We start from the raw sequence: 12759 nt of genomic DNA, 5'->3' as shown, positions 1-12759 counted from the left end.
TAAAATCTAGCCTGACAATACCAAAAAGTGCAGGGGGCTAATAAATACTGATCTGCCCAAACAAAAAAAAAAAGGCTGATTATTGTGGGAGGGGGTCAAGTGCAGGGCAGTGCTGCACAAAAACGGACTTATCTGTAGGCTGTAAAAAATCCAGAATACACCCTATCAATAGACAAGCGATGTAAGGTAAATCCTTAGTGATGGTACAGTTGCAGAATCCACTTAGATCCTTGGACATCTCTCACGTAGACTCTCCAGGTGGATGGCCTATCCAGCTCAGGGGCTCTTGTGTAGGGCCAACAGGAGGGAATAGTCTGGGACAACTGTAGGGCAATGAGTTGCTTGTTGGCATCACAATTGTTAATGGGATAACTGATTACATATGATGACTATGTTGGCTGCCTTTCCAAGGCAGTGAGAAGAATAGATGGAATCAATGGAAGAAAGGTTGGCTTGTGTGATGGACTGGTTTCCAACATCCACAGTTTTATAGGGTTAAAAGGTCCTACACAAGTACTGTTGGATAAATGCTCCTGTAATCTTACTTGTAACTTGCTGCAGCATTTTACAAACTGAGGGACATGTTGACTTCTTATGAGACTGGTCCCAAATTTATAGGGAGTTCACATTCAGATACACGGTGTGCTGCTGGTCATCTTATAAAAAGGTACAAACTTACAGCAAGTGAGTCATTTCGACAAAATTGACAACTGCAACAAAACAGACAGATGAGCTCACCTCTCATCGACATTGGCTGACCCAAGAACCAATGAGCCTCCAGGCTTTCCAGAAGTCCACAAACATAACTGAGAAAAGAGATAAGCGATGACCATGCGAATTCTTGCCTTGAGTAGACAAACATAAGAAAGGAAAACTCATGACTGAAGGTCTAGATGCTGGAAATGATCTTACTCAAGAGCACAGCTAATATTAAAAATAAATCCCAAATTTAACAACAGGGAACTCCATTTAGTATAAAGCCTGACCTCTCACCATAATGGGGCAGTAGACAGCTTTGCCAGAAGAAAACTCTCTTCTTGAGTTAATGTTGCAAGATGGCAGGCTTTGAAAGATAGTCCCACGTGTTCAGTGAGATAGAACATAGAACATAGAACAGTACAGCACAGTACAGGCCCTTCGGCCCACGATGTTGTGCCGAACTTTTACCCTAAACCGAATGTCTATCTAACCTCCACCCCTACCTTATACTATCATCCATATGCTTATCTAATAGCCGCTTAAATGCCTCTAATGAGGCCGACTCCACTACCCTCTCTGGCAATGCATTCCACGCCCCTACCACTCTGAGTAAAGAACCTACCTCTGACGTCTCCCCTATATCTACCTCCACTCACTTTAAAACTATGTCCCCTCGTAATAGCTACCTCCACCCTAGGAAAAAGTCTCTGGCTGTCTACTCTATCTATACCTCTGATTATTTTGTACACCTCTATCAAGTCACCTTTCATCCTTCATCGTTCTAAAGAGAAAAGCCCTAGCCCTCTCAACCTTTCCTCGTAAGACCTTCCCTCTGTTCCAGGCAACATCCTGGTAAATCTCCTCTGCACCTTTTCCAGCACTTCCACATCTTTCCTGTAATGAGGTGACCAGAACTGGACACAATACTCCAGATGTGGCCGAACCAGGCTTTTGTATAGCTGGAGCATAACTTCACGGCTCTTGAACTCAATCCCTCTAGTAATGAAAGCTAACACACCATACGGCTTCTTAACTCTATCCACTTGGGTGGCAGCTTTCAGGGAACTGTGCACACGAACCCCAAGATCCCTCTGCTCCTCCACACTGCCAAGAATCTTTCCATTAACCCTGGATTCTGCTTTCAAGTTTGTCCTTCCAAAATGAATCACCTCACACTTTTCAGGGTTAAACTCCATCTGCCACTTCTCAGCCCAGCTCTGCATCCTATCAATACCCCTTTGTAACCTAGAACAGCCCTCTGCACTGTCCACAACTCGAACCACCTTCATATCGCCCACGAACTTACTAATCCACCCTTTCACTCCTTCATCCAAATCATTTACAAAAATCACAAATAGAAGAGGACCCAGAACAGATCCTTGTGGTACACCACTCGTAACTGAGCACCATGTTGAATATGTTCCGTCCACTACCACCCTTTGTCTTCTAAGGGTCAGCCAATTCTGAATCCAATCTACATTTCCCCCTATCCCATGCCTCCTTACCTTCTGCATGAGCCTACCTTGCGGAACCTTATCAAACACCTTACTTAAATTCATGTATACCACATCCACTGCTCTACCTTCATCCATGTGTTTGGTCACCTCTTCAAAGAACTCAATAAGGTTTGTGAGGCATGATCTACCCCTCACAAATCCATGCTGACGATCACGAATCAAACTGTGCCTTTCCAAGTGATCATAAATCCTCTCTCTCAGAGCCCTTTCCAATAATTTGCCCACCACTGACGTAAGACTAACTGGCCTGTAATTTCCGGGGTTATCCCTATTCCCTTTTTTGAACAAGGGAATGACGTTTGCCTATCTCTAATCTTCTGGCACTATACCCACGGACAGTGAGGAGGAAAAGATCATCGCCAAAGGCCCTGCAATCTCTTCCCTCGTTTCCCATAGAATCCTTGGATAAATCCCATCAGGCCCAGGAGACTTATCTATCTTCAAGTTCCTCAAAATTCCTAGCACATCTTCCTTACTAACATCCACCTCCTCTAGCCTACCAGCCTGTTTCACACTGTCCTCCTCTACAACTAAGTCCCTCTCAGTTGTTAAAACCGAAGAAAAGTATTCATTAAGGACCTCTCCTATCTCTTTAGGCTCCGTGCACAAATTCCTTGATCGGCCCTACCCTTTCTCTGGTCATTCTCTTTTTCCTCACGTCCGTGTAAAAAGCCTTGGAGTTTTCCTTGATCCTATCTGCCAAGGTTTTCTCATGCCCCCTTCTAGCTCTCCTAAGCCCTTGCTTCAGCTCCTTCCTGGATAACTTGTATCCCTCTAGAGCCTTTTCTGTTCCTTGTTTCCTAAACCTTACATAAGCATCCTTCTTCCTCTTAACCAGTCGTTCGACCTCTCTCGAGAACCAAGGCTCCCTCACTCGACCGCATCTTCTCTGCCTGCTAGGGACAAACATATCGAGCACACGCAGTATGCATTCCTTAAACAATCTCCACATTTCAATAGTGCTCTTCCCTGACAGCACCTGTTCCCATTTTATGTTACCCAGTTCTTGCCTAACTGAATTGTAATTACCCTTCCCCCAATTATAAACCTTATCCTGCTGTATGTACCTATTCTTTTCCATGACTATTGTAAAAGTAACAGAGTTATGATCGCTACCGCCAAAATGCTCTCCTACCAACAGGTCTAACACTTGGCCCGGTTCATTGCCAAGCACCAAATCCAAAGTGGCCTCTCCTTGTGTTGGTCTATCTACATACTGTGTCAGGAATCCTTCCTGAATGCACTGGACAAAATCCGCTCCATCTAAACCATTAAAACTAAAATGTTTGGAAAGTTGAAGTCACCCATGACTACAACCCTGTGACTTCTGCACCTTTCCAGTATCTGCCTCCCAATCTGCTCCTCCAATTCTCTGCAACTATAAGGGGGTCTGTAAAAAAGCCCCAACAAAGAGACTGCTCCTGACCTCAACCCAAACTGACTCTGTAGACACATCATTCTCGAACTGCCTTTCGGTAGCTGCTATACTAGCCCTGACTAGCAATGCCACTCCCCCACCTCTTTTTCCATTCTCCCTATTTCTTTTAAAGCATCTAAATCCCAGAACTTCCAATGACCATTCCTGTCCCTGAGTTACCCAAGTTTCTGTAATGGCCACAATATCGTAGTTCCAAGTACTGACCCATGCTCTCAGCTCATCCGCCTTATTTCTGATACTTCTAGCATTGAAGTATACACACCTCAAACCATCTCTGTGTCCACAATTACGCTCCATAGACCGCATTTCTTTATTAACAACCTCACTCCCTGTTGTACCTGTTGGAAGGCTGAATACCTCATCCTCGGAATTACAAATCTGGTTCCCAACCCCCTGCCAATCTAGTTTAAACCATCCCGTACAGATCTAGCAAACCTCCCTCCCAGGATATTTGTGTCCTTCCGGTTCAGATGCAACCTGTCCTTACTGTACAGGTCCCACCTTCCCCAGAATGTGCTCCAATTATCCACAAAATGGAAGCCCTCCCTCCTACACCAGCCCTGTAGCCACGTGTTTAGCTGCACTCTCTCCCTATTTCTTATCCTGTTATCACATGGCACTGGTAGTAATCCAGAGATAACTACCCTGTTTGTCCTGGACTTCAGCTTCCAACCTAACTCCCTGTACTCGTTTTTCACATTCTCAGTCCTTTTTCTACCTATGTCATTGGTACTGATGTGTACCATGACTGCTGGTTGCTCACCCTCCCCCTTAAGGACCTTGAAGACACGATCCGAGACATCACAGACCCTGGCACCCGGGAGGCAACATACCATCCATTCGTCTCGTTCGCGTCCACAGAACCGCATGTCTGTGCCTCTTACTATCGAATCCCCCACTACAATTGCTCTCCTATTCTCCCCCCTTCCCTTCTGTGCCACGGGGCCAGGCTCAATGCCAGAGACCTGTCCGCTATGGCCTTCCCCTGGTAGGTCGTCCCCCCCAACAGTATCCAAAATGGTATACTTATTATTGAGGGGAACGGCCACAGGGGATCCCTGCACTGTCTGCCTATTCCCTTTCCCATTCCTGACAGTCACCCAGCTACCTTTTTCCTGTACCTTGGGTGTGACCACCTCCTTAAAACTCCTCTCTATCACCCTCTCAGCCTCCCGAATGATCCGGCGTTCATCCAGCTCCAGCTCCAGTTCCCTACACGGTTTTTGAGGAGCTGGAGTTGGGTCCACTTCTCACAGGTGGAGTCAGAGGGGACACTAGCAGAGATATAATCTCCAGAACAGTCATTCGTCAGGCAGGAGCACCAGCTTTAGCTTGGCAATGTCAATGGAAACAGGAGGTATCCAGTGCATTGGTTGTCTCCCGAACACATTCCCCACTCCCGGATCAAGTCTTCAATCAGCAATGAACCAACAGCTCTGTCGCTGGGGTGACAAGTTTCATTGTGTTGGAACTACTGCTGCTCAATCTTGTGATGCCAAGGCATACAAGGATATGGGCCAAGGGCTGGAAAATGGGATTCGAATAGTTAGATGGTTGTTTCTGACTGTCACAGACTTGATGGGCCAAAGGGTCTTTTTCTGTACTGTACACCTCTGACTCCACTACAGAGGGCTTTAGGGTTGGAGTAATTCTGTCCCAGGAAAGGCAGATAGATGAGGTTGTTGGCTCCTTTGACCACTAGGAATCATAGCAGCACACAAACCGACAGCGACACTATGACAAACACTCAAGGACCAAAGACCCCATACCCATGACATGCAGGACCAATGTAGTTTACAAAATACCTTGCAATGACTGCAACAAACATTACATCGGCCAGACCAGAAGGAAACTAATCATCAGGATACATGAACACCAGCTAGCAGCAAAACACGACATGACGAACTTTCCCTCATCTCAGAGCACTCAGACGATGAAGGCCATCAATTAAACTGGGACAACGTGACCATCTCAGCTCAAGCCAACCACAGACACACAGAAATTCCGAGAGGCCTGGTTCTCCACCCATAATGCACTCAACAAACATGTGGAATTAGACCCCATCTCCAAACCCATGCAAAAAAGAACCGGAAATGACACAACGCAACTTAACAGACCAGATCATATACATTCCAACTGGAGTAGAACAACATCACTTCATCGGAGGCTGCACTGATGTTACCTAGCATGGTGACGAAATGTCTGTACAATAACCAGCCAACAACCTCATCCACAACCCGAGCTACAAATCTTCGCAAGAACCTTAGGCAGACAGACATTTAACCCTGGAACTCTCCTGAGCACAGAAATAGCAGGATTTCACAAATGGCTGAGTATGCTATCCCTAGACTGTGGCTCCCTGGGATCAGGGTGAAAGAGAAAGGCAGCTCCCAAAACTACTCATTTTGGCTCATCTTCAATCCCTTCTAAACAGCACCAGTGCCTCAATACAGGAGGTGTTTGAAAGCATAATCACATCCATTGGTTGTATCTGCGCCAGTAAACGGGCATGAAGACCAAGTCTTTTTCTGTATTTTCCATCTCTCCCTATGTGATGTTGCCTGTGAGACTGTGGCATTGCTGATGGAATTATCTCCTTTCTCTTTTGGTTATATTTCAGCAAGTAAACCTGCTGTGAATCCCCACGGGGGGGAAGGATACTCAAAGAGCGAACACTGAAATAATCTCACAATGCGTCTGAGTAGTAATGTTTACTACCAGCACCAGTGATGGAATAGCTCATTACAGCTGATTGCATCAAAGGAAACAGTTTTGTGAATTGTGAGTTACAAGAGCACTGCATTCTAGTGTTTTGGCAGAAACTTATACATAGAAGCATCAGGAACAAGAAAATCAGGAAATAAATTAAATTCAACCAGCTGCTCTAAAACCAGGCCACAGTGTGAAGAGGGTGATTTTCAAAAATGAGCACAGTTGTTACATTAGTGCTTTCACTGAAGCATACAGCTCCTGCAAGTACCATCTTAGAAGGATTCCGATTTCACAAATGTTAAACAGTCCGAGCTGGTGTTATGATACAGAACAAAGAACAAAGAAAATTACAGCACAGAACAGGCCCTTCGGCCCTCCAAGCCTGCGCCGATCCAGATCCTCTATCTAAACCTGTCACCTATTTTCCAAGGATCTGTATCCCTCTGCTCCCTGCCCATTCATGTATCTGTCTAGATACATCTTAAATGACGCTATCGTGTCCGCCTCTACCACCTCCGTTGGCAACGCATTCCAGGCACCCACCACCCACTGCGTAAAGAACTTTCCACACATATCTCCCTTAAACTTTTCCCCTCTCACCTTGAAATCGTGACCCCTAGTAATGGAGTCCCCCACTCTGGGAAAAAGCTTCTTGCTATCCACCCTGTCTATACCTCTCATGATTTTGTCGACCTCAATCAGGTCCCCCCTCAACCTCCATCTTTCTAATGTAAATAATCCTAATCTACTCGACCTCTCTTCATAGCTAGCGCCCTCCTTACCAGGCAATATCCTGATGAACCTCCTCTGCACCCTCTCCAAAGCATCCACATCCTTTCGGTAATGTGGCGACCAGAACTGTAAGCAGTATTCCAAATGTGGTCGAACCAAAGTCCTATACAACTGTAACATGGCCTGCCAACTCTTGTACTCAATACCCCGTCCGATGAATGAAAGCATGCCGTATGCCTTCTTGACCACTCTATCCACCTGCGTTGCCACCTTCAGGATACAATGGACCTGAACACCCAGATCTCTCTGCGCATCAATTTTCCCCAGGGCTTTTCCATTTAACGTATAGTTCGCTCTTGAATCGGATCTTCCAAAATGCATCACCTCGCATTTGCCTGGATTGAACTCCATCTGCCATTTCTCCGCCCAACTCTCCAATCTATCTATATTCTGCTGCATTCTCCGACAGTCCCCTGCACTATCTGCTACTCCAACAGTCTTAGTGTCATCTGCAAACTTGATAATCAGGCCATCTATATCTTCCTCCAGATCATTTATATATATCACAAACAACAGTGGTCCCAACACGGATCCCTGTGGAACACCACTGGTCACAGTTCTCCATTTTGAGAAACTCTCTTCCACTACAACTCTGTCTCCTGTTGCCCAGCCAGTTCTCTATCCATCTAGCTAGTACACCCTGGACCCCATGCGACTTCACTTTCTCCATCAGCCTACCATGGGGAACCTTATCAAACGCCTTACTGAAGTCCATGTATATGACATCTACAGCCCTTCCCTCATCTATCAACTTTGTCACTTCCTCAAAGAATTCTATCAAGTTGGTAAGACATGACCTTCCCTGCACAAAACCATGCTGCCTATCACTAATAAGCCCATTTTCTTCCAAATGTAAATAGATCCTATCCCTCAGTCTCTTCTCCAGCAGCTTCCCCACCACTGACGTCAGGCTCACCGGTCTATAATTACCTGGTTTATCCTTGCTACCCTTCCTAAACAAGTGGACAACATTAGCAATTCTCCAGTCCTCCGGGACCTCACCCGTGCTCAAGGATGCTGCAAAGATATCGGTTAAGGCCCCAGCTATTTCTACTCTCGCTTCCCTCAGTAACCTGGGATAGATCCCATCCGGACCTGGGGACTTGTCCACCCTAATGCCTTTTAGAATACCCAACACTTCCCCTCCCCCTCCTTATGCCGACTTGACCTAGAATAATCAAACATCTATCCCTAACCTCAACATCCGTCATGTCCCTCTCCTCAGTGAATACCGACGCAAAGTACTCATTAAGAATCTCACTCATTTTCTCTGATTCCTCGCATAACTTCCCTCCTTTGTCCTTGAGTGGGCCAACCCTTTCTCTAGTTACCCTCTTGCTCCTTATGTATGAATAAAAGGCTTTGGGATTTTCCTTAACCCTGTTTGCTCAAGATATTTCATGATGCCTTTTAGCCCTCTTAATTCCTCGTTTCAGATTGGTCCTACTTTCCCGATATTCTTCCAAATATCCTGTGTTATTGTCAATTTCTAAAATAGGCTGACTTGAATACTGAATGCAATGCTGCCTTGTGGGTACGTCAGCAGTTCCAACCATTCACGAGAGTGAGAATAACAGTACAAAGTGTTTGCTAACTCTGGCAGGTCAGCTGCTCGGTCACTTTAAAATTGTACATTTTCGTGTAAAACAACAGCGGGGGAAAGTAACAACTGGGGACCAGGGGAAGGGGGAACTCGAGTTCTACTTAAACTGGATGTCAATAAATACACATATTAGAAAGCAAGACTGATGATACTGGAAATTTGAAATAAAAATGAAATAGCTGAGAATACCTGCAGAGAAGTAATGAGAGTTGACGCTTCAGGTCAAAGAATGAGTTGATTTGATTTATCATTGTCATGTGTACCAAAGTACAGTGAAAAACATTGTCTTATGTGCTTTACAGGCAGATCACACTACACAAGTGCATCACAGTAACAGAACAGAGTGCAGGACAGTGTTACAGCTGCTGAGAAGGTGCAGAGAGAGATTAACATTAACATTAAAGAAGTTCATTCAAAAGTCCGATTACAGCAGGGAAGGAGCTGTTCCTGAATGTATTCATATGTGTCTTCAAACTTTTATACCTTCTGCTTGACGGAAAAGAGTGGAAGTCATTATAACCGGGGTGAGAGGGGTCTTTAATAATGTAGGTTACTTTCCCATTGCAGCAGGAAGTGTCGATGAAGTCAATGGATGAGACAGGTTTGCATGATGGACAGGGCTGTGTTCATGACTAGTTTTTTTTTAATCCTGGACAGAGCAGTTGCCGGAATTGTCACCAGACAGAAACGGTCACGAGGTTAGCTCTGTTTTTGTCTCCACCAAATCCTGCCTGACCTGCTGAGCATTTTCAGAATTTTCCCTTATTACTTCACATGTTATACTGAGTCTAAGTGGAGCAGTGTATAGGATCACTATAATTCTTCATGCTACATAACTACACCTTTTGCATAAATTACAGAATATTCACCCGGCATGTATATCTTGCAGGTCACAAGATGTAGCGGATGTTCTGCCTACGTACCTGTAAATTCTGTAGGGCCAGGTTTTCTCTTCTGCTGCCACCATGAGCTGCAAACTGTGGAGATTTACCAGTTACTAGGCGGAATATTCCCATCACAGCTTTCACTGCCGGATCAATGTTCAAGTTTATGTGATAGCTGGAAAAAAATAGAAACTATTAAGATTAACAGCGGTTACTCTCTTGTCTTAGCAACATCAGAGGCAGTGGCAGCTATTGCAAAGACCCCAAAGCAATCTTCATGAGGCATGTACAGTAAAGTTCCTCTCTCATGATCCACTTACTCCCACATTCGCACCTACCCTCACTTATCTCATTGAAACTTATTGGATTCTTAAGGTGCTTGATGGGTTAAATGATGAGAGGATGTTTCCCATCCCATGGGAAAGTCTGGGACCAGAGGGCACAGCATCAGAATAAAGGGACACCAATTTAAGACTGACATGAGGAGGAATTTCTTCTCTCAGAGAGTTGAGTGTCTTTGGAACTCCTTGCCACAGAGAGCTATGGGGGCAGAGTCCTTGAATACATTTAAGCCTGAGATAGATGGATTCTTGATCATTCAAGGAATCAAGGGTTGTGGGGAAGAGGCAGGAAAGTGGAAGTGAGGAAAGTCGAATCAGCCATGACCCTTTTGAATGGTGGAGAAGGCTCGCACGGTGAAAAGCCCATTCCTGTTCCTATTTCTTATGGTCTTATTGTTGGGAGCTTAAAAAACACTCAATTTAGTTATGTCAGGATACTTGAGTGAAGGGACATGCAGAAAAGGACCCTGGCTGAAACTGGGGCTCCAGGGATGCAGCAGTAGTGCCCCTACCTCTAAACCAGGAGGCCTGGGTTCGGCTCCCACCTGCTCCAAAGGTGTGTCGTAACAGTCCTGAACAGGTCGGTTAGAAAATACGAGGACTCTGGATAACTTTCCCCGAAGTATCTGGGAGAAGAGAGCCCATGGAAACACTGAAGGAGGATCCAGTGCTAAATTCCTACTGAAGTGATGTGGAGTTCTCAGTAACGTCAAGAAACTAATAAGAGTATCTTTTCCCCCCAGTCATTTAATTTATTCACTGCATTCCAAGTAACGCTTATCAATGCTGATATTTGTTCGTGACAGTAAAAGTCTTCAAAACTTGTTCTAAAAACTTTAAAGCTGGTGAACTGTACTTCTCATGAAGCAGACTCAACAGATTTAACAGGGAGAAAAAGTCAGCACACTGACCTCAGTGCTGAGGCAAAGGTAAGCCACAGTCTTTATTTTCAGAACGTAAGAACCAAGAGAAGGAGTTAGACGTTCAGCTCTTCAAGCCCACTCCGTCATTCAAAGAGATCATGGCTGATACAAAAACAGAAATTGCTGGAGAAACTCAGGAGGCCTGGCAGCATCTGTGGCGTTAACGTTTTGAGTGACCCTTCCTTACAACTCTGAGTTTCTTTACTGATTTCCAACATCCACAGTTCTTTGGTTTATTTTAGATCAAGGCTGATGTTCTATTTGGTCGTTAACAATGTAGGTTCCTTGGAGGGTCAACTAAAACAGCTCCATCTTTAATTGAGGTTAGAATTTCTATTCAAGTGCTGCTTTCTAGAAGGGTACCATCAGGGCCAGAGTTGGGTGTCCTGTTAATTTGGTGGTGGGCTTTTTTAAATATCAGAGGACACCTTGTGGGCCTGACAAAAGCTGACATCCAGGCAGGGGTCCATAAAGAGGGCTGTAATTCCCAACTGCCTGAGTCTCTTCTGCGGTTACATCCGTGCCCGGTGTCCTAGGACAGGGAACGCGCGGAATCCCTTGAGGTCTTTCAGGAAAAGGTAGGTACATCGGAGCTGGAGTGCATCACCTCCCCCTCAAATATCATTTCTATTTAGCACCCCTCTCTTTGGTTTTTGAATTTGATTGCTTGGTTATTATTATGCTGCTCCTGATGGGCGGCATTTATTTTCGGGTGACTTGTTAATTTGATGATTTGGTTTATTTACAGGAGAAAAAAAGGAGTTCTTCCTCAGTGGGATGCTGGCAGGGATTGGAGACTCCAAAAACAGGGGGCTGGTAGAAGACTCTCTTATTGATTCGAAGGAGGAAGAGGAAAGGCTGAGATTTTCCTCAAGGCGCGTTATTCTCTGGACAGAAAAAAGAATCGAGAAGGGAACAGTGGAAGCTGGTGTTAGTGCTAAATTGTGGTAAATCTCTGAAAAGTCTTGTTAACACCTGGATATTAGTTTATTAAACAACTTCAACACCAGTTTCCTGAATTACCTTCAGTTAGAACATTGAACAGCACAGGAACAGGCCCTTCAGCCCACCATGTCTGTGCTAACCATGATGCCATTGTAAACTAATCCCATCTGCCTGTACATGGTCCATATCCCCCTCTTCCCTGCCTATTCATGCGTCCGTCTAAATGCCTCTTAAATGTTGCTATCATATCTGCTTCTACCAACTCCCCTGGCAGCACATTCCAGGCACCTACCACCCTCTAAACAAAAACTTGCCTTGCACATCTCCCTTAAAAATTTCCCCCCTCACCTTAAACCTATGCCCCCAATTATTTGACATTTCCACCCTGGGGAAAGAGACTTCGACTATCCACCGCATCCATGTGTCTCATAATTTAGTGAGCTTCTATCAGGTTATCCCTCCACCTCCAACACTCTCGCGAAAACAATCAAAGTTTGTCTAATCTTTCCTTACACCTAATACACTCCTATCCAGGCAATATCCTGGGAAAACAGAGATAACAAGGTGTAGAGCTGGATGAACACAGCAGGCCAAGCAGCATCAGAGGAGCAGGAAAGTTGACATTTCGGGTTCACACCCTTCTTCAGAAAATATCCTGGGAAACCTCTTTTGCACCCTCTCCAAAGCCTCTGCATCCTTCCTACAGTGTGGCAATCAGAATTGTGCACAGTACTCCAAATGTGGCTTGACTAAAGTCTTATACAGCTGCAACATAACCGGCCAATTTTTATATACAATGCCCTAAACAATGAAGGCAACCATGCTATACACCTTCCTTGCTGCCTTATCCATTTGTGTTACCACAGTCAGGGAGCTACAGACTTGCAACCCAAGTATGTATCAGT

At 45.1% G+C, this 12759-nt stretch overlaps 1 protein-coding gene across 1 annotated transcript in view; it reads right to left on the bottom strand.

Annotated features, from left to right (window-relative positions):
• The window catches only part of nadsyn1 (NAD synthetase 1), a 73435-nt gene that overhangs the window by 27322 nt on the left and 33354 nt on the right, over positions 1-12759 (bottom strand). The window contains 2 exon segments of the mRNA XM_048606902.1: positions 739-845; positions 9685-9820. Coding sequence (XP_048462859.1) covers positions 739-845; positions 9685-9820 — 243 coding nt within the window.

Source organism: Rhincodon typus, chromosome 17, assembly GCF_021869965.1.
Source record: "Rhincodon typus isolate 14 chromosome 17, sRhiTyp1.1, whole genome shotgun sequence".
Taxonomy (NCBI): domain Eukaryota; kingdom Metazoa; phylum Chordata; class Chondrichthyes; order Orectolobiformes; family Rhincodontidae; genus Rhincodon; species Rhincodon typus.
This window is presented reverse-complemented; position numbering and strand designations above follow the sequence as displayed.